Genomic DNA, 23,908 nt, shown 5'->3' on the forward strand with positions numbered 1-23,908 from the left:
CCCTTTGTTTTTTCCACATTTTGTTTCCATCTTTTGTTTTTCCATCTTCTGTTTTTCCGCGTTTTGTTTTTTTTTCTGTATTTTGTTTTCTTTCCACATTTCGTTTTGCCATAATTTGGTATTTTTCCAAGTTTTATTTTTTCCTTCTGTTTTTTATTTTCATATTTTGTTTTTTCCTTTTGTTTATTTCCATGTTTTGATTTCCCATGATGTGTTTTATCCATATTTTATTTTTTCCTTTCGTTTTTTTTTTCCTTCTGTTTTGTGGGTTTTTTTTTTTTCCTTTTGTTTTCTTTTTTTGTCCTGGTGCGGTTTATTTATTCATTTTTTTTTTAATTTTTTTTTTTCTCCTGGTTTTAAATAGGCTGAAAGCTGATCGTTGGGGATGGGGAGGCCCCGAGCCCTGCGCTCGGGGAGGCGCGTGCCGGCGGCCGCCGCGCCGTGCTCCCGTCTCTCTGCTGGGTGCTGGCTCTTCTCTCGCTCCGCGTTTTCTCTTCTCTTGGCATGGATGGTTCGGTTCCGACGCGCTCCGTGGCACAGTCCCCGTCCGGCTCTCCTAAACGCAGGCGAAGTACTCCTTGAGGGGCGCAAAGAGGTGGCGGATCACCGGCACGCTCCAGGATCTGCCGAGCAGTCTCTGCCGGGCCAGGCGGCTCATGTTGGACACGTCCGTGTAGTGCACCGGGAAGCCAAACACCCTGCGGGACGGGGGGACATGGGGTCAGCTGGGTGACAGCGGGGCAGAGGTGGAGGTCCCACGTGCCACGGAGGTTTGGCACATGGAGCTGTGCCACAGAGCCCTGGCATGCAGAGCTATGCTGCGGAGATACGGCACATGGAGCTGTGCCATGGACCCTCAGCATGCAGAACTGCACCACAGAGGCACGGCATGGCATGGCACACCACACAGAACTGCACCATACAGGACCAGATCGGCACACGGAGCTGTGCCATGAAGGTTTGGTACATGCCATGGAGGTTCAGCATGTGGAACTGCACACGGAGGCTTGGCGTGCAGAACTGTTCCCAGAGGCTCAGCAGTGTGGAGCTGTGCCACGGAGGCTCGTCACATGGAGGTGCCTCCCACCACCCAGCACCCATGGTACCTCTCCATCTCTGTGCACCACAGGATGTCTTCCTTCTCGTTCATGAAGACGGGGAAGTGCTGGTCTTTGCCCTGCTTGATGGAGTTGGAGCGAGTGGTGATGGTTCGCACTTTGCTGAACTGCAAGAGGCACGGGCTCATTGTCACCGGGTGCAGCACCCAAGGGCAGTGCCATCCCCAGTGCCACAGCTGGGCACCATGACCCCTTGGGGATGTGGCAGGGCCCCCATGCCCCCCATAGGCTGACCTTGGCTATCCTGCCGTGCTCCAGGCACTCCTGGAGTTCCAGCTTGTCATTGACTGTGGACGCCAGCGGCCTGGGAAGGACAGAGGTTGGCATGGGGTGGCAGTGCTATGTCCCCACGTCTCCACGTGGTGGCTTCCCAGGAAGTTTGTTGGGTCTCCATGTCCCCACATCCCCACGTGGTGGCTCCTCAGGATGAGTTTGTTGGGTCCCCATGTCCCCACATCCCATGTCCCCACGTGGTGACTCCCCAGGATGATTTTGTAGGGGATGGCTGCAGCCATGTGAGGAGCATCAATGCCCATTGCCCACAGGTATTTTGGGGACTCTGGGGGGCTGCAGAGCCATGGTGGCACCCAGTGCTGGACCCAAGCCAAGAGGGCAGCCCCAAATACACACACAGGGTTGGGGGGCTCTCACCAACCTGTTCATACCGGGAAGGTTACCCCAGAAGTACCGCGCCCGGTGCGCCGCAGACACCTCTTTGGCATCAATCATGACAGGGTTGGACTGGCAGAGCACAGAGAGGTCAGGGGTCACCGGGGGCTCTGCAGGGCCCAGGGTGCTCCATGGGATGGGGATGTGGAGAGGCACTGACCTCGAGGAAGCGCGAGATGTCCCTTTTGTCGCTCACCCCCATGGCCACCACGTTCTCAAAGAGCCAGAAGAAGGGTCGGTCATCACCCTCCTTGGGCCGCGCTTCGTGCAGGAGGCGGTAGAACTCAAAGAAGAGGCGCCCGGTGCCCTCTGAGCAGGAGACAGTGGCATCAGCAGAGGGATTGAGGGGAGTGACAGGAGGATGTGGTGAGGGGACACTGCGAGGGGGACACTGATGGAGACACACTGATGGGGAAATGGCAAAGAAATGCAAAGGGAACATGGCAAGGGGACACAGTGATGGGGACATGGTGATGGGGACGTGGAAGGAAAATGGTGAGGAGATGCAGAGGGGACATGGTGAAGGGACATGATGAGAGGACAGAGTGAGGGGATGCGGCGAGGGGTACAGTGAGGGGACATAATGAGGTGAGGGGACATAGCAAGGGGATGCAGTGATGGTGATGCAGTGAGGGGACATGGCGAGGGGATGCGGAGAGGACGTAGCCTTACCATACAGCCCCTTCCTGGCTGGGTTCACAATAGAGAGGTCGTTGCAGGGGCTGCCCCCGATGACCAGGTCGAAGGGGCCCCACTCCTGTATCTGGGGGAGGAAGCACGTGGTGAGCTGGGGGATGCCCCAAACGTGGGGATGCCATGGGACAGTGGGATGGGGGCATGGACCCGGCATCACTCCTGTGTTGGAGGAGACATACGTGTTTCTGGGTGACGTTTCGGACGTCTCCGACGTACATGATCTTGCCCTGGTGCCTCACCATGCCCACAGTGATGGAGTCCTCGCACACCTCGGAGGCGATGTAGCGGTCCACCTGGATGCCCAGGTCCTTCAGCACCAGCAGGCCTGTGGGCAGGGGGCCAGGTCGGCGAGCAGTGGGACAGGGGTCTCAGCCCACCTCCCTGTCCCATATGTCCTGCCTCATCTCTTCCCACCTCATCCCATTCCATTCTGTCCCATCCCATGTCACTTCCTTGTTCCACCCCATTCCGTGTCATTATGTCCCATTCTATTCCATGCCAATACGTCCTATCCTGTTCCATTCCATCCCATGATGTCCTATCCACTTCCATCCCATCCCCATCCCATCATGTCCCATCTCAACTCATCACATTCCATTCCATTCTGTCCCAGCCCATGCCATAATGTCCCATCCTAACCCACCATGTTCCATCATGTCCCGTCCCATTACATTACATCCAGTCTCATCCTGTCCTGTCCAATCCCGCTCTATCCTGTCCCATTATGTTTTATTTCATCCTATTATGTCCTACTCCATCCTATTCTTTCCCATCCCATTACGTCCCCTTATGCCCTATCCTGTCTCATCCCATCATGTCCCATCCCATATCACTTCCCCATCCCATTCTGCTCCATTCAGTCCCACCCCATCCCATGACATCATGTCCCATCCTATCCCATCCCATTACATCCCACCTCTTCCCCTTATGTCCCATCTCATCCCATTCCATCCTGTGCTATTATGTCCTATCCCACCCCACCTCCACATCCTGTCCCATCCTAACTCCCCAGCCCACTCCATTCTCCCCAGGGGTGGGTGCCACCATCCAGCTGCCCCCAGCCCCACAGACCCACCGGTGGCAATGCCATCGAACAGCGACAGCACACGGATGGGCTTCCTCTTCTCGGCGGGGACAGGCGGGTATACCTTGGGCGGATCCTACAAGCAATGGGGCACGGGGGTATGAGGCTGAGGCAGCAGTGCCACAGGATGGGGGGGTCTGGAGGATGATAGGTGACACTCACAAACTCCTGGTCATGGTTGTTGGCGAAGAACATCTGGAGGCGTGACGGCCAATCTTCGCGCCGCCGCAGGAGCCCGTAGACGCCCTTATGGCCGCACATGTAACAGTTCCAGGGGTCCTCCTTGATGGCTGCCTGCGCAGCCCCCGGCCCCACCAGCAGGTCCACACACTCCACACAGAAACACCTGGGGTGGGGGGACATGTGTCAGGGTGGGGGTCTCGGTGCCACCCAGGCACACTGTGTTGGTGACAGTCCCCATGTGCCACCATCTCCTCCATTTCATCCCTATTAGACAACCCCTTCCCATTGCAAGCCCCCACACTTTGTGGGGCCCCTCCAGCCCCACAGAAGCCCCCCCCCCAGCTGCTCCCCCCACCTGCAGCAGTTGTTGTTGCCACACATGAGCACCTCACGCCCTCCGCAGCAGATGGTGCAGTAGGACTGGTATCCGTCGTCATCGTACTGGTACGCGCATTCCAGAAAGCAGTTCTGGGGGTAGAGGGCATGGCATCAGTGTGGGCCCCCCACCCCATAGCCCTGTGTGGGGCTGTGAGAGCCCCCCACCTCTCTGCACATACCTTGCAGTTTTGGCACATTCCCCCGATAAACAAAGGGTGCTCCAGGGTGACGTTGAGGCTCCCGCAGGAGATGCAGATATCTGGGGTGGCACACAGGGAGGAGGGGCAGTAAACCAGAGCCCCCCACCCCGGCACCCCAAGGCCCCAATGGGACCACCCCACTTCTCGCCAAGGCTCAGCCATGCCCACGCTGGAGAACCCCAAGGACAAGGAGATGGCAGCCCTGGGGGGGAGGTGGTGCCCCAGAGACCCCCCTGACCATGGGTTGGGGGCTGTTCAGGGCCCTCCCAGCCCCACTGCTGTCAGGGGGTGCTGGAGGCCGCGTGCCGTGCTCACCTTCAATGTTTCTGCATTTCTGCCGCACCTCGTAGACCAGTCGCTCTGTGGGGGGAGATGTGCTCAGGGTTGGGGGTTAGGGGTGAGAGGGGAACCCCTCTGTGCCCCCAGCCCTGCTTGGGGGGTCCCCAAGGTGAAGGGACCCCATTATGGGCACTCCATCATGGACATCCCGCTATGAGCACCCCACTCTGGGCACTCCACCAGGGGTTCTCCGTTACGGACACTTCAACATGGGCTATCCACTGTGGGCACCCCACTACGGTCAGCCCTACAGGCATGGGGCAGCTCTACAACACAGCCCCACGCAGACCCAGGGGGGGCTGTGGGTACCTCGGGTGCGCTCATCGATGATCTCCTTGACCTTGGGTTTCTCTGTTGTGCTTTTCCGGGGCTTTTTGGCGGGTGGGGGTGGCGCGTAGGCAGCGGCTTCTGGCTCGACCCACATCTCTGTGTAAACTTCTTTATAGGGGTTGCGCTCCTCTGTGGGGCAATGGGAGGCCGTGAGCAGGCAGCGTGCATGGAGACAGACCCCTTGTCCCCGTGCCTGTCCAACCGCTCACCCTCGGGAGGCTCCAGGCCCTTGGGGCCGGAGGGCTGGAAGCCGCCCAGCGCCCACTCGATCATCTGCTTGTTCTGGATCTCCACCACCTTGGAGGTGTCTGTCTCGTCGTTCTCGGGGCACGCCGGGAAGATCTTCCCTGCTCTGCTGCTCGCCACCTGCACGGGAGCACCCGGCGCTGCGTCACTTCCCGTGTCCCTTCCTGGTGCCATTCCCAGCCACATGTGCACTGACTGAGCGCCACGTTCTCAGCAGTGCCATGTCCTCGTGTCCCCTCCTGGTGCCACTCCACAAATGCTGGCCCCCAACTTCCCCAGCCGCATCTGCACCGTGCCCTGCTCTCAGCAGTGCCACGTCCCCGATGTCCCCTCCCGGTGCCACCAGTGCTCACCTGCAGCACCTCGTAGATGGCTTTGCGGTACATGGGCTGCTTGTTGTAGGTGGCCTGGTGGAAGGCGCTGGAGAAGGAGCTGAGGGGCAGGAGCTTCTCCACGCAGACCTGCAGGAGGGGACGCGGTGGCCATCACCCACAAGGGGACACGCCAAGGACGGCGCGCACGGAGCAGGGCTGCCACTCACCACTGAGAACTTGCCGTCCCCGAACCACATCACCCAGCGGGTGCCCTCGGCTGCCCGGCTGCGTCCCGTCATCCACCAGGACACGATGCGCCCCGGCCACCAGGAGAAGCCACGTAGCTTGCCCCACACCAGCTCGCCGATGCCGAAGCCCCGACCGTCCTGCGGGTACGGGGGGCACAAGGAAGGGACAGCGTTAGGGCTGCCCTCGAGATGGCCCTGGCCCCGCACAGTGCTGGCGGCGTGGGATGTGCTCACCTCGTACTCGGGCTCGTCATCGGCTGACTTGGATGTGTTCTTGTCGACAGCGTCGGCCACCACAGGCTCAGGCGTGGTGGCCACGTTGGGCGAGGCAGGGTCAGTGGGCTGCTGCGAGGCGGGGGGGCTGGCCTCCTCCTCCTTCTGCGGCTCGGCCCGCGGCGTCTCCTCCACCACGTTCATCACGGCGATCACTTTTGCCTTCTTCTCCGCCTGGCGGGAGAGAGGTGTCAGGGCAGTGCAGGAAACCCTCATCCCATCCCACCGCATCCATATCCCACGACATCCTCATCCTATCCCACTGCATCTGTACCCCACCCCAACCTCATCCCATCCCATCCTAGCTCATCACATCCTCGTCCCATCCTATTGCAACCTCATCATCCCATCCCATCCTCATCTCATCGTATCATATCATATCCCATCCCACCGCAGCCCCACTCAGCCCCGTTGCATTCCACCCCATCACATCCCCATCCTATCCCGCTGCCTCTGATCCTCACCCTACCATATCCTCACCCCATCGCATCTTCACCCCGTTGCATTCCATCCCATCCTCCTCACGTCACACTGCATCCTCATTCCACCCCATCCTCATCTCCATCTCCGTGTCCCCACCCTCATCCCATCCCACCATCTCCATCCCATCCCCACCCCCCGGGGACAGCTGCCCCCCCCCCAGCACCAACCCCTGGGGGCCGTGCCACGTGTCACAACCTGCTCCCCCTCGTTCCCATGCCTCGCTTTCCCCCTGCATTGCTCATACCCCAATACCTGGCCAAGCTGTGCCAAACTCAGCTGAGCTGGACCAGACCTGGGCCAAACCGTCCCAAACTCAGAGAAGTTGGACCGGGTTGGGCCAAACCGTGCCAAACTCAGCGGAACTGGACCAAACGGTGTGAAACTCAGCCAAGTTGGACTGGACCGTGCCAAACTGTGACAAAATCAGCTAAGCTGGACCACACCGTACCAAACTCAGCCAAACTGGACCAGACCCAGGCCAAACCGTGTCAAACGTAGCCAACTTGGACCAGACTGGACCAAACTGTGCCAAACTCAGCTTGAGACGCACTGGACTGGACTATACCATGCCAAACTCCGCCGACCTGGCCAAACCATGCCAAACTCTGCCAAGCTGGCCCGGACCAGGCCAACCTGCGCCAAACCACACCGCGTGGAGTTCAGCCCAAACCGTGCCAAACTCAACCGAAGCGGCCCAAGCTGCACCAAGTCGTGCTGGGCTGAGCCGTGCCACCCCCGTGCCCACCCCACGCAGCCACCTACCCATGCGGGCTGGGCGCTGTGGCCGGACCGGACCGAGCCGAGCCGAGCCAAGCCGTGCTGTACCGTACCGTGCCGTGCCGTGCCGAGCCGGGGGCACGGCTGGCGGTTCTTTGTCTGGGAACTCCGGGTCACATGGTCCCAATCGGCCCGGCTGGTTGGCTGCGGGGCACCCGGCTCGGCCCGCCCCCCCCGCACGGCTCGGCCCGGCTCGGCCCGGCCCGGAGCGCTGCCCTTTGTCCCGGCGCTGGGCTCCTTTCGTGCCGCGGTGCGGAGGGACAAAGGGGGACGGCTCCGCAACCCGGCCGTGGGGTGGCACGGGGGGGTCGGCTCGGCACGGCACGGCACGGTACCACAAAGCGGCTGCGGGCGCCTCGAAGTGCGTCCCGACACCACGATGTCCCCCGGGTGTCCCCGGAGAGCCGGGTGTCCCCAAATGCACCCACCTCGGGAGCACCCCAGACTAACTCCGGGCACCTCAAAGTGTGCCACCGGACAGACAGATGTCCCCCAGGTGCCCCCAAAGAGCCGCGTGTCCCCAGCTGCATCCAATTAAGCATCACCCCAAAGCAAATCTCCCCAACACCCCAAAGCATACCCCCCAGCTGCCAGGTGTCCCCAAGGAGCCGGCTGTTCCCAAATGCACCCACCTGAGCAGCACCCCAAAGCGAATCCGGACACCCCAAACCGTGCCCCCAACAGCCACACGTCCCACGGGCTCGCAGCCCCCCGGCCCCACACCGTGCCACCACCTCTGCCCCGAGGCGTGGGGACCCCAGAGCTGACACAGCCCCGGCACCCCGAGCTCCGAACCCACAGCACCGTCCTAGTGGGGCAGAGAACCCCGCACTGGCAGCACCCACCATGCCGTGCACCCGCTCCCACCCACGCCCACTCCCACGCGAGCCACGTTCCCATTCCCACGCGTGCCACCTCCACGCGCCCATTCCCATCCGTGCCCACTCCCACGCGTGCCCATCCCCACACATCCATCCCCACGCGTGCCCGTCCCCGTCCATGCCTGCTCCCACACGAGCCCCATGGCCATGCTGCGGCCGCGCCGTCTCTGCGTGGCAGCGGAGTCGCGGCGCGGTCGCAGCGTGCGCCTGGTGGTGGCACCGCCGGGGACAGGCTTGGCCATGCGGCACCGCGCCATGCTGCGGGAGCCGAGCCTTCGTCGGACGAGGGATGAGCGCGGAGATGGAGACGGCACGGCTCTGGGATGGGACTGATGCGATGCGCTCGGGGTGCCAGCACCCAGCCCAGTGCCCACCCCCCCGGTGTCCCCAGCGCAGGGCTGAGTCACTCGGGGCCCCTTTGTGTTGCAGATGGAGGGGACAAAGGGAATGGCCGTGGGCCCCGGGCAATGCAATGCGGGCAGAAGGGGGACGGGGTGGGGGTGGCAGCAGGGCCCCTCGTCCTGTCCCTGTTCCCGTCCCCATCCCCGTTGCCCGTCCCCTTCTACCCCCACCCTGCCCAAGGGTCGGAAATCTGAGATCCCCACGGCACAGGAATTCCATGGCAAGGGGATCCCGATGGCACAGGGACCCCGTGACATTGGGATCCTCATGGCACGGGAATTCCACTGTGCAGAGACTCCTATGGCACAGGGACCCCCACAGCATGGGGACATAACAGCACAGGGACCCGCATGACACTGGGATCCTCATGGCACTGTTATTCTACAGCATGGGGACTCCCATGGCATGGGGATCCCTGTGGCATGGGGACCCCATGGCACAAGAATCCCTGTGGCACAGGACCCCTATGGCACAAGGACCCCCATGGCTTTGAGATCCCCATGGCATGGGAATTCCATGGCATGCACACCCCATGGCATGAGGACCCCCGCAGCACAGATACTCATGGACACCCCCCCAGCACGCGGACCCACAAGACACAGGGACACTCTCTTGGGAAGAGTCACTCAGGTCCTGCACAACACCCTGGAAACCCAACGGAACTTGGGCAACCACGGCACGTAGCACTGTGAAAGGATCTGCTGGGGCTGGGGGACCCCAGGATCCAGGCGGGACACAAAAAGCACCGGAGAAAAGCTCCTGGTGGGGGTGAGCACGCTGCTAATTCTGCTCGGGGCTGTTCAGCCTTTGTCTTGGGAAGTAGCAGGGCAGGAGATGGAGGAAATGTCCCATCCGCTGACCATTAACGCAGAGATAAGCAGAGATCGGCACATCCCTGTGATTGGCAGATTGGCGATCACGCCTTCCTGCCCTCAGGTCACAGACATCCTGTCCCCATCCCATCCCCATTCCAACCCATCCCTTCCTACCACATCCCCATCCCAACACCATCGCCACTGCCATCCACATCACCATCTCTACCTCCATTGCCATCCCATCCCAACCAAACCCAACCCAACTCATCCCAATCCCATCCCCCTACCATTGCCACTGCCATCGCCATGCTCACCTTCACCCCAGCCCGTCCCACCCCTGCCCCACCTCTATCCTATCTCCATCCCATCCAAACCCAATCAAACCCAATCCAACTCGTCCCATCCCCATCCTATTGCCATGTCCTTTCCCACTTGCACGCTTGTCCTATCCTATCCTCATCCCATCCTGTCTCTGCCTCCACGCTATCCCTGTCCCATCACTATTGCCATCTCCATGGCCATCCACATGGTCACCCCCATTGCCACTGCCATCACCATCTCCATCCCTACCCCCATCCTTGTCTTATCCCATCCCATCCCATCCCATCCCATCCCATCCCATCCCATCCCATCCCATCCCATCCCATCCCATCCCATCCCACGGCCAGCACAGTGGGCCGGGACAGTGTTACCATGGCATGCTAATGCCATGGAGCGGTAGTCCCCACACCTGAGCCTTCTCCACATCCCAAAATGAGCAAACACTGTCGATGCAGCTGGGAGTGGACACTGCCCCTTTGCCATGGGCACCTCGTGTCCCTGCTGCCGCCAGCACCAGGTGACAATTGGCAGCCAGGCTGTGAGACCCATGGGAAGCACACTGAGCGTGGCTCAGCCTTTCTCCCCGTAATGAAAAGAAAACACTTTGTCTCGTTAGAAAAATAAAAGAATTACGCACGGCCAAAATCGGCATTATTGGAGAAAGAGGAACTGCTGAAAAGATGTATTCTGCTTTTTTTTAAAGCATTTTTCCCCAATTATTTTTGGCTGCCGAATGCTGCTGGCTGACCTGAATCCGCGTTTATTTGGCGAGGGAACCGTGCGCTGGGAGCGTGGTGCTCGGTGCAAGAACTGCACTGGGACCACGCCAAGCCCCGTGCAGGATGGAGAGCACAGGGTGGCATTGCCACCAGTGTCCCCAGTGTCCCCACAGCGCAGAGGGACTGGGACCCCTCCAGGACACCCACAGGGCAGTCAGCTGTGACCTGACCTTGCTGTGACTGTGGGGACACCAAGGCTGTGCCAGCTGTGCCCTGTGCCCCACGGGGACATCATGGCCATGCCAGCATCCCATGGCAGTGCCAGCTGTACCCTGTGCCCTATGGGAATGCAGAGACACAGAGACACAGTGGCCATGCCAGCTGTGCTCTGTGCCACTGTGCTTCACCTCCACCACCCCACTTGCGTCCCAGGCAAGCCACAGCACAGCCCATGTACCCGCACCACGGCACCATCCCGGTGTCCCCAAGGCTGCTGTCACCCGGCTGTCACTATGCCCTCACCTCTCTCTTCCAGCGTGCCAGCCACTCGTCGCGCTTCCTCTTGCTGATGTAGTAGGGGTCCCCTGCCTGGAAGGTGTGCCGCTGCATGGGGCGCTGCCGCAGGCTCGACTCCCAGCCCAGCCCGCCCCGCAGCCGCCCGCGGGAGCCCTGCAGGGAGAGAGCAGGGTCAGAGTGGGGAACGGGGCTGCGGGCACCACCAGCATCCCCCCCGCCCCCCGTGTGCACACTCACATGTTATGTGCAAACATTTACATATGGGTGTGCACCCACATGTGCGCACTCACAGATGTGTACACACACCGATGCACAAAGGGCTGCACATACGTGCACACTCACACCCGTGCGCACACACATGTAGAGGTGCACTTGCACGTGCACACTCCCACTTATATGCACACAAAGGTGCGCACACACACACACACACACACACGTGCACACACAGAAGCGCACACACTTAATGTGCACACACACACTTGCCTCCATTTTCAGGCTGTCGAAGTTGTTTTCCTCCTTCTCCTCCTTGCCTGCACACAGAGCAGAGCAGCCATCAGCGCGGCGCCATGGGGTGGGACGCGGGCAGGGCTGGGGGGCAGCCCTGGCTGTAGGGGGGGCCCCGGGGCACGCAGGGGAAGCGGGGCCAGGGCGGTTTCCTGCACTCTCGGCCCCTCGCGCAGAGCTGCAGGTACGCGCAGAGCCACTGCCGGGAAAGCAGCTAAAAATAACCCCACTGTTTCTGGGGCTGCAAAACCGCCGGGTGACGCGGCTGCGGGGAGGGGGGGGGGGGACGGGACAGTGACACCGGCTGGGCACCGGCACCGCGTCCCTGCCGTCCTCGGTGCTGCAGGCCCAGCTTGCTCATCCTGCCCGCAGGCAGTGGGGCTGCAGGTGGGGAAACTGAGGCACGGGGTTAGGGATTGCCTGTGGGGAAACTGAGGCCCGGGGACCGACTGAAGCGACGTTCCCCCAGGCCTGCATCCTCAGCGTGGGGACAGAGCAAGCGCCAGCACGGGGTGGCATGGAGGGGACAGCGCGATGGGCTTCTCGCTGCAGAGCTCGAGCTGCAGGGTATGAAAGGGCTCTTTAATGCAGAGGGGAAAGGGCTGAGGAATATGAGCCCCTGGCGGGGAGGTGAAACCCGAGCGCAGCCGCTGGCAGCCACCCCACTCCCTGCAGAGGGTGAGTCACGGGCTGGCCCTGCAGCCAGGTGCAGCGAGGACTGCGCGGCTCCGTGCCTCCGGAGCAGCCTGCAGGCTCAGCGGGGGATGCACGGTAGCTTCCCCAGGCCTGCGTGTGGATGGCTCATCCCTGTCCCCAGCTCACTCATCTCCATCTCGCTCAGCCCCTTCCCAATCTGGTTCATCCCCATCTCATCCATCTCTGTTCTCATCTCGCTCATCTCCATCCCCATCACTCATCTCCATCTGCATCCCCACTTCCATCTCCATCTCCATCCCCATCTCCATCTCACTCATCTCCATCCCTGTCTCAGTCACCTCCGTCCTCTTCTCGCTCATCCCTGTAGCCATCTCGCTCATCCCCATCCCCACCTTGATCATCCCCATCTCCATTTTGCTTATGGCCATCCCCACCCCATCCCTATCTCCATCTCCATCCCCATCTCACTAACCCCTTCTCCATCTCACTCATCTCCATTCATCTCTATTTATCTCCATCCCCAACCCCATCTTTATCTCCACTTCAATCTCCATTTCCATCCCCATCCTGCTCAGCTCCACTTCTATTTCCATCCTCATCTCCATCTCTACCTCCACTTCCACCTTCATTTCCAGCCCCACCCCCATCTTCATCCCATCTCCATCCACATCTTGCTCATCTCCATCATCTCCGTCTCCGTCTCCGTCTCCATCTCCATCTCCATCTCCATCTCATCTCCACCTCCACCTCCCTCTCGCTCAAATCCATTTCCATCTTGCTCATCTCTACTTGCCTCCCTCCATCCCCACTTCGCTCAGGGTGCCCAGCCCAACATCCCGGCTCTTTGTGAGATCCCCAAGGAGGAGACCCCATGGCCTTGGTGTCCCCATGCCCAGGTGGGCCCCATCCACGTGTCTCCCACCAGCACCAAGGGTGTGGGCACCAGCAAAGGGACCCCAGCACCGCATCCCATGGGTGCACCATGCACAATTCCTCTGCGGCACATGCGGGACCGCCATGCAAAGCAGCACAAGGACGCAGCACACGCGTGGGCGCATGCAGGAGGACGTCCCTCTAACCCTCCTGTCCCTTTCCCTCCCACGAGGCACGGAGCCCTTCTTCCTCCTCCTCTTCCTCCTCCGGTGCTGCTGCCCGTACCCCAGCAGGACGGGCAAGGGCCGGGGGTGCCCGGGGGCGCAGTGGGTGCCCCTGAACGCTCAGATCTTACTTTTCTCTGTGGCCTCCAGGAGTTTCCTCCTCCCGCGTTTCTTCTGGGGGTCGGAAGGGGCCAGCTCACCCTCATCGGCTGGGGCGTCCAGGCCCTCCTTGGGGGTGCAGCGGCCGTTCTCCAGCGCCCGGCCCGTCTCGCCATCCGCCAGGCTCTCCGTCTCGTCCTCCTCGGGGCGCCCGCTTTTGGGGCTCGCGCCGCCCTCCTCCGCGCCCTTCCACTGGGCTCCGTCCGCCTCCAGGTCCCCGTTGGGCAGTGGCTCGGCAGGGCTGGCCTCTGGGCAGGGAGGGGGGCACTTGGGGACGGCCGCCGTGTCTTTGGGTGTGTCACTGCTTTCCACCTGCAAAGGAGAAGGGAAAGGATTGGCGATGGGCACAGGGATGCCATCACCCGTCTGGGGGCTGTGGTCCCCATCCTCTGGCTGCTGTGTCCAAAGACATGAGGCACCGCAGTGACAATTTGGGGACAAAAAGTTGATTGTGCCAAAAAAACCACACCAAGTCCCAGCTCCTGCACATGAGGCTGGCAGGGGTTGACAGGGCACCGTGAGGACCAGGACATGTGGACACGACATCGACAGAACCAGGATGTAGGACCATGGCACCCTCAGGACCGGGACATGCTATCATGGAAACTTTAGGAGCAGCACACACCAACATGGCACCCTCAGGACCAGGAGGTGCCGCCACGGAACCATCAGGTGAAGCACACACCAATATGTCACCTTCAGGACAATGACATAGTGCCACGGAACCAACAGAAGAAGGGCACCACAAAGATCAGGACGCACAGACGTGGTAGCACAAAGTCCAGGACACGTGGACGTGGCACCACCAAGACCAGGATACATGGAGGTGACGCCACGAAGACCAGGACATGGGGTTTAGGAGTCAGCCATCTCTGTGCTCATGAACTGGTTGGGCACCTGTGGGAGGTGGTGGGTGAGCATCTCTGCATCACTTCTTTGGTTTTCTTTGTCTTCTCTTCCACTTCTCCTCTGTTTATTAAACAATTTCTATCTGACTCATGGGATTTCTTGCTTTTACTCTTCCTCTCCTCTTCCCTCATCCCACTGTGTTGTGCTGAGATGCTTACAGCCATCAGCCCACAACACCCTATAGGCATTGTTCCACAACGCCCTGCAGCCATTAACCCATGCTGCCACAACACCCCCAGAACAAACAGAAAAGGATGTGACATCATGGGGACCTCGATACGCTGCCATGACACCCTGAGGACCACGTCCCCCTGACACGGCAACCTCAGGACACTGACACACGGCCACAACACCATGTGGAGCAGGAAACTCCAACATGACATCCCCTGGACCAGAAAGCACAGACCTGACACCATGAGAACCATTCTGGCCACATGGACATGACACCTGCAGGACCACAACACCAGTGGACATGGCACACTCAGAATGACAACATGTGGACATGACATCCTCAGGACCAGGACACATGGACGTGGCATCCTCAGGATGACAGCACATGGACACGGCACCCTCAGGACCATGACACACGGATATGGTATCCTCAGGACCACGACAAATGGACACAACACCTGCAGGACCACAACGCATGGACATGGCACCCTCAGAATGACAACATGTGGATGTGACACCCTCAGAACCATGACACTTGGCTATGGTATCCTCAGGACCACCACACACGGACATGACCCCCCAGGATCAGGACACACGGGTATGGCACCCTCAGGATGATGACACACGGACGTGACACCCCCAGGACCACAACACATGGATGTGACACCCCCAGGACCAAGACACATGGATATGGTCCCCAGAGGACAAGGACACAGTGCAGCGGTGCCCTCAGGACCAGGACACACCAGGAAGGCACCACCTGACCCAGTCCCAGGACAAATGAGGACAACCTGAGCAGAGGGGACACCGTCCTGCCCAGCTGGGTGCTGCCGGGACCCTCTGGACTGTCACAGTGGGGCTGGGGACAGCAGTGTGTGCGCTTGTGCAAGAGACAGGCGGAATCAGGGACACACGTGCACGTGTGCCAGGCAGAGACAGTGACTGTGGTGTGCGTGCGTGCGCATGCGACAGGAAGAGACAGGGCATGTGACAACAGGACGTGTGACAACCGCGCGCGCGTGTGTGTGTGTGTGTGTGTGTGTGTGTGTGTGTGTGTGTGTGTGTGCATGATGGCCCGAAACCGCCCGTGACGTCTGTGTGTGGGTGTTCATACGTGTGCGTGCACACGGGACAGGCAGAACTCTGCGACAACCCGATGTGCACGCGCGTGCCACGCCGAGCAGGCACAACCGGAGCGTGCAACACGTGCCAGTGTGACAGCACCAACACCTCCAGCGGGGTGCGTGTGTGCGTCAGGTGGTGCTGAGCGCAACACCCGTGTGCCAGCGTCGGGGTGACGGCACCAACACCTCCGGCGGCGCGGAGCACGGCGCGCAGTCGGCGAGCGGGGCTGTAAGGGTCCGAAGTGGCCACGGTGACAGTCAGAGCGAAAGGGCCGTGCCCAGCTCGGCGGTTTCCGTGGCGAAGGAGAGTGAAAGTGCCGCTGCGTCACCGCGCCATCGCGGCGATGCGCCGGGCTCGCCCCCCCCCCCCGTCCCCCCCGTCCCCCCAGTTCAGCGCACCGTCACTGCCGTAACCCCGGTGCCACGGGGTGGCCCAAAACGCGCGTTCCCGGCTGCCCGCCGTGCCACCGCCCGTGCGCTCCCTCCCCGTCCCCGGCAAACTACACGTCCCAGGATGCACCGTACGGTGGCACGGAGCCAGCGAGCGCCGCGCTGCCAGCGGGGCTCGGCGTGAGTGGGGGTCCCCGGAGGGGGAAAGCGATCCGTCCCAGCGTCGCCCCACGGGCACCGGCGGGGCCGCCGGGTGCTGGAGGACCCTCTGCCCTCCTCCGCTCGCCGGATTTTCCCATCCGTTCGCCCGCTCACCCGCAGGAGCCCCCTCTCCGGGCGTGCCGGGGGGGGGTCCCGGGGCCGCTTACCATGGCGCATCCCCCGCGGGTGGGCACGCGGACCCCGAGCCCTTATGGGGCCGTCTCCTCCCGGTGCTGCTGCAGTGTCCCCACGGCGCTTCCTGCTCGCCCGACCGCGCTCACTTCCTCCGCTGGCGGCTGGGGAAGGCCGGGGCAGGCGGGCAGCAGCTGCGCACGGGGCCGGGAAGGAGGGGACGCGACGCGCGGGGGGAGGAACGGGGCTGGAGAGGGGAGGGACGTTGGGTGACGGATGGGGGTCCGGCAGTGCCAACCCAACCGTGGCACGGGGACGTGGGGCACGGAGCCCCAGCTCCGTCTCATCGGCACCCAACGCCGTCCCGCTGGCAGCGCGCGGCCCCGTGCCCCCTCCTCTCCTGGGGACGGTGTCACGCCGTGGATGTGCGTTACCAACACGATGGCCACCGTGTGCCCGTGCACGAGGGTCACGCGAGCTACCTCCACCCTGGCGGCCTCTCCCCGTGCCAGCAGTGCTGGCGGAAAGCTGTCGGCTGCCCCCCAGCTGCCCCTGCTGCAGGAAAGCGGCGTCACCATGGACAAACCGCCCCCAGCACGGCACGGCACGGCATGGCACGGCCAGGGGCTCCGGGGGCTGTGTGGGGCGGGTGGACAATGCCAGGAAACTGGGGTGGGTGTGGGACATGCACGGCGTCCCCATGCACGATGGCCTCCCTTGCACGACAACTTCTCTTGCACAACAGCTCTCCAGTGCACTCTGGACTGCCTTGCACGACATCTGTCCCTTGCAGAATAGTGTCCCTTGCATGACAACCTTCCTTGCATGACAACTTCCCTTGCACGACAGCTCTCTGTTGCATGCTGGGCTGTCTTGCACGATGTCCTCCCTTGCACAGTTGCCTTCCTTTGCACGATGGCCTTCTTTACATGACAACCTCCCTTACACGACAACCTCTCTTACATGACAACCTCCCTTGCACAACAGCTCTCTGTTGCACTCTGGCCTCCCTTGCATTCTGGCCTCCCTTGCATGACATCTGTCCCTTGCACATCCATCCCTCGCACACCAACAGGGAAAGGGGCCGTGAATCCACCCTGGCGCCCATCCCTGTCCCGGGGGAAGGCCCAGCCCGCCTGCTGCTGCCTTCCTTCCCACCCACCCTCTTCCTCTGCGCTGCCGGCTCTGGGAACAAGCGCTGCCTTTTTCCGCACTCTCCTCCCCGCAGGGCCCCCGCCAAGGACGCTGCTCCACAGCTGTGTGCCTGCGGGAGGACTGGGGTGCACCATGGCCAGGATGGTGCTGGGCTCCTGCCTGCTCCATTGTTGGCAAAGCGTCACAGGGGAGAATCACCGCCGTGCGTGGCACCAACTGCAAGGTCACTGGCTGGGGGTGGCCTCTGGGCCACGGCATGGCACGGCTTGGCATGGCACAGCACGGCTTAAGGTGACTCGGCATGGCACAGAATGGCTTGAGGTGACTTGGTGGCCCTGGGGGCACTGGTCTCAGGGCCATGGCATGGCACAGCTTGGCATGGCATAGCTCGAGGTGACTTGGCATGGCACAGCTCAGCATGGCATGGCATGGTGCTGCCACCAACACCCTGCAGCTCCTCGTCCCCGCAGGGTCCCCAGGTGCAGGGGCAGAGCCGCCCCGCCCCAGACCCTGCTCACCTGGCTGACGTCACCCCTCAGGATACATACCTTGGAACACCTGGAAAAACAAATGGTCCTGTTACAGCCGCGCCGGAGGGCTGCCCACCCCCTCCCCAGCTGGGGGTCCCCATCTCTGCGCCCACATCCTCTTCAAACCCTGAGGCTCGAGAAGAGCTCCTCACCCCATGAGTCCCCAACATCACCACGTGTCACCATGCTGAGAGGACAGAGCTGCCACCTCTGCAGCACAAGCCCTTGGTGGCACACTCCCGGTGTCCCCATGCCATGTGTCCTCCTCTCCACCTGGGTCCTGTCCCTCCTGCACCTGGTGGCACAGGGTGTGCATGTGCCCAGGAAGGATGGGGGTCACGCTTCTCTGTGCCCCCTCCAGCACCAGGAGGTGCCACCGCTGCCACCGCTGCATTCCAGCCCCAATGTGGGACCCCAGAGCTGCCCCTCAGAGGGTCAGAGCCCTCCAGGCTTCCCAGCTCGCTCCGTTCCTGGATAACTTCTCTCCACTTGTTCCTGTGCCAGCATTGTTCTCGCATCGAAATAGCTCCCGCCCTCCGCGCTCACCTCCCATCCCGCTGTATTTATAGCCCCACTGCGCCCCATGGCTGCTCCCCTTGTCCCAGTGTCATCCCACCACATGATGCCACTGCCGGAGCACCCCTGTCCCGCCAAGACATGTCCAAGCACAGAATTAACCCTTACTGCAGCCACAAACTTTTGGAGAATTAACCCTTATTTCAGCTGCAATCTTCCGCAAAAAGGTTTCCTGGTGTCCCACGGAGCAGACGGTGCCCATACTTATTGCAGCCACAAACTTTTGCAAAAAGGTTTTTGGCGTCCCATGGAAAAGGCAGTGCCAACGTGCCTGACCGTGGCCGTGTGCCCAACCTTGGCGATGGCCAGTGCTGCTGGGGGTCTCTTCCTGCCCAGCACTGTCCCCAGTGTCACCATGTGTCCCCATGCCAAGAGGATGAATCCATCACCACTAAAAGCTTTGCCAAAAACAGTGCCCAAAACCAAACGCCAGGTCCCCAAAGCTAGTGCCACACCGGAGTTTGTGCTTTCCTGTGCCATGCCCTGTGTCAGCAGCACTGGGGCTGCTCCATGAGGGAACCATTTCCACCACCTATGGCCAGCGGAGCAGAGACAGCCCCACTTTGGGTGGCAGTGGGCTGTGGTTCTGAGCTGGAAGCACCAGGGAAAGGGGACTCCGGGGATGGCCATCCCACCGGGCTCCACTGCTCACCTGGGCGTGTTTGCGCTTCCGCCCGGGCCGCCCGGCCTTCCTCATGGGCGTCCCTGGCTCCTGCTTCTCCTCCTTGCTCGGGTGCTCCTCCTGCTCCTCTTCCCCCTGTGGGATGGAGACAGAGCACAGTTATGGCAGTTACGGGGCTGCGGCCTAGGCATGGCTCCCACTCAGCACCCGTGGGACAGCACAGTGGCACCCCACACTGCCCCACCACCTGCCCCACACCCCCTCTCCATTTCCGTAGGACAGGTGGCGGTAGGCACTCACCCCAAATTCCCACACTCCAGGGGGCTCCAAGGCTGAGTGCGGCCTACTGCAAGGCCTGAAGCCTGCGGTTGCCATGGTGACGCCACACTGCCTCCACTGTGTGTGGGGCTGAGGCCTACACCTCCGTGCACCTCACAGGGCCGGGGCCTGCACCTCTGTGCCCCAAACACAGGGCTGGGGCCTACACCTCCATGCCCCCCCCCACAGGGCTGGGCCCCCCCAGTGCCGCCTGCCCCACAGTAGGAACGGGACTGGCTCCGGGCCTAAGGGCAGAGGGGCTGAGGCCTAGAGCCGAGGCCTACAGCGTCGGGGAGTGCTCCACCTGAGCCCCAGAAGATCGCAGTGGTGGCGGCAGCAGAGGCCCAAGGCAGGAAGAGGCCGCGGAGGGGGGAGCGGGGAAGGCGGGGAGGCCGGCGGGGGGGCGGCGAGGGAGAGGCCGGGGAGGGGACGGGAGCTGGCAGGCAGACAGCGCTGGGCCCAGCCGCCATAGCCAGCGTGGGTCTGGCCTGTGGGGAGAGGGCTGGGGGTTGGAGGTGCCATGCTCCTGGGGTGGTTGTGCAGGGCGGGACATGGCCAGGAAACCAGGGCTGAGAAGCAGGGGCATGGCACGGCCTTATGCACGGCCTTATGGCACTGGGACTCGGCCTCCACGAGGCCCCAGTTTCGGGTGGGCATTTGGGAGGAGGGGTCTGCAGATGTGCTGCCTGCTCCCTTCCCACTGGTAGAGGGTGTATTGGCATCATGCTGGCCCCGAACGTCTCATGGTACTTGAGGAGGGGGTGCTTGTGCCTCCCCCACTCCAAACACTGCTGCAGTTCTCCCCACGTCCTGGCTGGGGGTGGCCCTGGGGACACTGGTTTCAGGGACACAGCATGGCACACCTTGGGACAGTACGGCATGGCTTGATGTGGTAGCCCTGGAGGCACTGATGTCAGGGGCACAATGTGGTACAGCATGTCATGGCTCAAGGTGACTTGGTGTTGCATGGCATGGCATGGCTCGAGGTGACTTGGTGGCCCTGGGGGCACTGGTCTCAGAGCCATAGCACGGCATGGCTTGGCACGGCATGACGTGGGACCATGAGGACCATGTGGCACAGGGAGGAGGTGGTGTGGTATCAGAGTGTACTGGAGAGCTGGGGGACACTCTGGGGTGCCTAGAGCTCCACACAACCCCCAGAGCTCCACACAACCCCCAGAGTTCCATGTTGCCCCTGGAGCACCATGTAACCTCCAGAGCTCTGCACAACCCCCGAGCTCCATGCAACCCCGAGCTCCATGCTGCCCCCAGAGCTCCATGCTGCCCCCAGAGCTCCATGTAACCCCCAGAGCTCCACATAACTCCCAGAGCTCCATGCACACCCCGGAGCTCCACGCAGCCCCTGGAGCTCTCTGCAATCCCTGCACCGAACCCCAGGCTGTGCTGCACCCACATGCATCCCACATGCAGGATGGAGCTGGGGGCACTTTGCAGGGTGATGCCCCCCATGTGCACCCCTCAGAGCACCTCCATGGGGCTTAGCACCTCCCTGCAGTGCTGAGCTGGGGCACAGCACCAGGGACCCCCAAAATGTGGCACAGGAAAACAGGCACAGGGCTGCAGCTCCAGTTTCAAGCCCCCCCCCTCAATGTTTCGGCCCCTCGCTGGGAGCTGAGTCACCTCCCCATAAATCACCCCGCGCCTCTGCTCCCTGGGGCTCGCCAAAGAGCCTGGCGCGTCCCTGCAGCACCACTGCTGCCAAGCAACAACCCAGAGGGAAACCACCTCCGAGGGGAGAGCTGTGAGCTGCTGCTGCTGCTGCATGACGCAGTGCCGGCGCCGCACCCGATGCCGGGTCCTTGCTCCTGACTGCAGCGGGGCTGTGGGTAATGGGGCTGGGTGTTGGGACCCCCGTGCTGAGCTGTTGTCATTGGTGTGACCCACAGCGAAGGCAGCATATGTCCCTTCTGCAGAGGTGACTCAGTGTGTGATGCTATGTCCCAGTGGGGTCAGGCTGGGACAGAGCAGCGAGGTGAGGTCATGTGCAGACCCAGGCACCAGGACCCCAGGCACTGGGACCCCAAGCAATGAGACCCCAGGCACCACACCCCAGGCACCAGCACTGCGCATGGGGACCCTGGGCACAGGACCCCAGGCACCAGGACCCCGAGCAACGGGACCTCACTGGGACTCCAGGCACTGCGACCCCAGGCACCAGACTCCAAGAAATAGGACCCCAGGCAATGGGACCCCATGGGCACCCCAGGCACCAGACCCCAAGAACTAGGACCCCAGGGACCAGAACCCCAGGCACTGCACCCCAGGCGGTGGGACCCTGCTGGGATCCCAGGCACTGGGGCCCTGGGCACTGGCACTGTGGGGTCCAGAGTCAGAGACAGTGAGACAGAGTCCTGGCGCACCTCTGTCATCCCTATGGGATGAGAGACAGCTGTGGGCACAGCAAGGCACGTGCCGTGGAGCACCACACCATATACGTTCCAGAAGGGGACAGAGACTCCAGTGTTCCCTCTGTGCCGTGTCCTGCACCGAAGCAGCCCCCAGCTGATGGGCACAGGGACCAGCATAGCCTGGAGAAACCCGCATGGCCCTGTCCCCGTGCTGCCCGCGGCGGGCTGGCATCCAGCTGGCTGCGTCCCCGGTCCCCACGCCGTGACCCGGCCATGCCGTGTCCCCAGTGCGCCGGGGAAAATCCTCCCCAAAGAAAGGGCGATGCCTTCTGGTAAAGAGAGCGGGCACCCGGCTTTGGGTTTGTCCTCGTGTCATGAGGACACGAAGAGGCAGCTGGGGGGCAGCCCAGGACTGCCAGTGGGGTCAGGGGCTCTGTGCGCCACGCGGGGATGGGGACAGCCGTTGGGTTGTCACCGTGACCCACGGTGGGGGAAACCCTTTCCACCCCACACCCCCAACCCAGCCCCACGGCAGGGGTCACCCTGTGTCCCTGCAGCAGCAGCCGGCGCGGTGCCCCCTCCCCACTGCCCCCACCGCCAGAAATAGCTCAATCCCCACTAATCCCCGCGCAGCTCAGCCTCACTCCCCCCTCCCTGCTGCCACCGTGCTCCGGGGGGAGTGCAGCTATGGGGTCCCCCCAATCCCAAAACGGGGCCGTACCTTGTGCGTGTCATGCGCCTCGCGGTCCGGCGCGGGGCTGCTGGCATCGAGGGCTCCGCTGGAGGGCATGGTGCCGAGGGGGGGGGCACGGGGGGGGCTTGGCACCGCGAGGGGCCCCGCTGCCACCACCACCACCGCCGCCGCTGCGCTCCGGCTCTGAGGAGGGCTCCGGGAGGGGTCAGCCAGCCCCCGTGTGGGTCCCTGCGGGATGCAAAGGGATGGGGTGAGGGGGAGCAGCGGCCCCCAGCCCCCCGCCGCGCCCCCGAGCGTGGCAATGATTAACATGGCACAGCCTTGACTCAGCCGCGCTGCGCCCTGCCTGCGCCCCGGCATGTGGGGTGCGCGGTGTGGGGTGCACCGTGTGCAGCATGCGGTGTGCAGGATGCACGGTGTGGGGGTGTGGGATGCACAGCGTGGGGTGTGTGGGGTGCAGGGTGCGCAGCGTGGGGTGCAGGACGCATGGTGTGGGGTGCAGGATGCACGGGGTGGGGTGTGTGGGGTGCAGGGTGCAGGGTGTACCGCGCACAGTGTGGGGGTGCGTGGGGTGCAGGATGCAGGGTGTGGGGCGCACTGTGCACAGCGTGGGGGTGCGTGGGGTGCAGGATGCAGGGTGTGGGGTGCGCTGTGCACAGCGTGGGGGCGCGTGGGGTGCAGGCTGCATAGCGTGGGGTGTGTGGGGTACAGAGTGCACAGTGCAGGGGGCACAGTGCCTGACGTGGGGGGCACTGTGCACTACCTGGGGCGCACAGAGCAGGGTGCGGGGCGCACGACGCGGGGTGTACACCGCACGATGTGGGGCGCACAGAGCGCGGCACGAGCGGCGCGGTGCACAGCGTGGGGGTGCACAGAGCACCATGCGGGGCGCACGCTGCACTAGGCAGGGTGCACGGCGCGCGGTGTGGGGTGCAGGGTGCAGGAGGCGGGGTGCGCGGCGCAGGCAGGGCCCCGCGGGGCTGCGGAGGAGGCGTCAGCCCCAGCACCTGTTGCTATGGAAAACGCTGCCTGCATTAGCCATGGCCGAGGCTGCTGTTGCCTTTGGCACCGGCGCTGCAATTTGTTTCTAGAGCTTTCCAGCCGCAGCTCGTTCCCAGCCGGCGGGGTGGGGGGCTGCCGGGCGGGCAGGGCCCTGCTTCTAGGAACACAAACTCAGAGCCCGGCACGTTCCTCCCGTCCCCTTGGCTGCCTGCGGCACGGGGCTGCTGCGGGGGGAGAGGGGGCCCCAACTGCTGCCGGGGCTGCAGCGATCCCTGGGGCTGCGGTGCACGGTGCACGGGGTGGGGG

General features: G+C 62.6%; 1 protein-coding gene across 5 annotated transcripts; it reads right to left on the minus strand.

The window, feature by feature from the left end:
• DNMT3A (DNA methyltransferase 3 alpha) lies at positions 279-23,817 on the minus strand. 5 transcript variants are annotated; one of them, XM_021390999.1, is made up of 23 exons: positions 23,608-23,817; positions 22,628-22,828; positions 19,250-19,354; positions 13,382-13,721; positions 11,476-11,522; positions 10,999-11,145; positions 6,040-6,252; positions 5,785-5,943; positions 5,597-5,704; positions 5,207-5,363; positions 4,977-5,126; positions 4,644-4,688; positions 4,308-4,387; positions 4,106-4,218; positions 3,730-3,913; positions 3,559-3,643; positions 2,663-2,808; positions 2,460-2,550; positions 1,948-2,096; positions 1,774-1,859; positions 1,353-1,422; positions 1,107-1,225; positions 280-698 (listed from the first exon to the last, which is right to left on the minus strand). In XM_021390999.1, the coding sequence occupies exons 2-23, from the start codon at positions 22,694-22,696 to the stop codon at positions 557-559; spliced, it is 2,805 nt and encodes a 934-aa protein (XP_021246674.1). In that variant the 5' UTR covers positions 22,697-22,828; positions 23,608-23,817; the 3' UTR covers positions 280-556. The 5 variants fall into 5 exon arrangements, with proteins under 5 accessions (XP_021246672.1, XP_021246671.1, XP_021246674.1 ...); XM_021390997.1 differs by lacking the exon at positions 23,608-23,817 and having other exon boundaries at positions 279-698; positions 13,451-13,721; positions 22,628-23,036; XM_021390996.1 differs by lacking the exon at positions 23,608-23,817 and having other exon boundaries at positions 279-698; positions 22,628-23,035.

This window comes from Numida meleagris, chromosome 3, assembly GCF_002078875.1.
Source record: "Numida meleagris isolate 19003 breed g44 Domestic line chromosome 3, NumMel1.0, whole genome shotgun sequence".
In the NCBI taxonomy this organism is placed as follows: domain Eukaryota; kingdom Metazoa; phylum Chordata; class Aves; order Galliformes; family Numididae; genus Numida; species Numida meleagris.

What these genes read in the sequence shown, in the direction of transcription:
- DNMT3A (XM_021390996.1), bottom strand. Translation starts at nt 22,960, where the DNA reads ATGCCGGGGCGCAGGCAGGGCGCAGCGCGGCTGAGTCAAGGCTGTGCC. An exon ending in GGCAACAACAACTGCTGCAG is followed by an intron (nt 3,914 to 4,105) that starts GTGGGGGGAGCA and finishes CCCCCACCCCAG; the next exon opens with GTGTTTCTGTGTGGAGTGTG. An exon ending in AGCCAGGAAGGGGCTGTATG is followed by an intron (nt 2,097 to 2,459) that starts GTAAGGCTACGT and finishes TCTCCTGCTCAG; the next exon opens with AGGGCACCGGGCGCCTCTTC.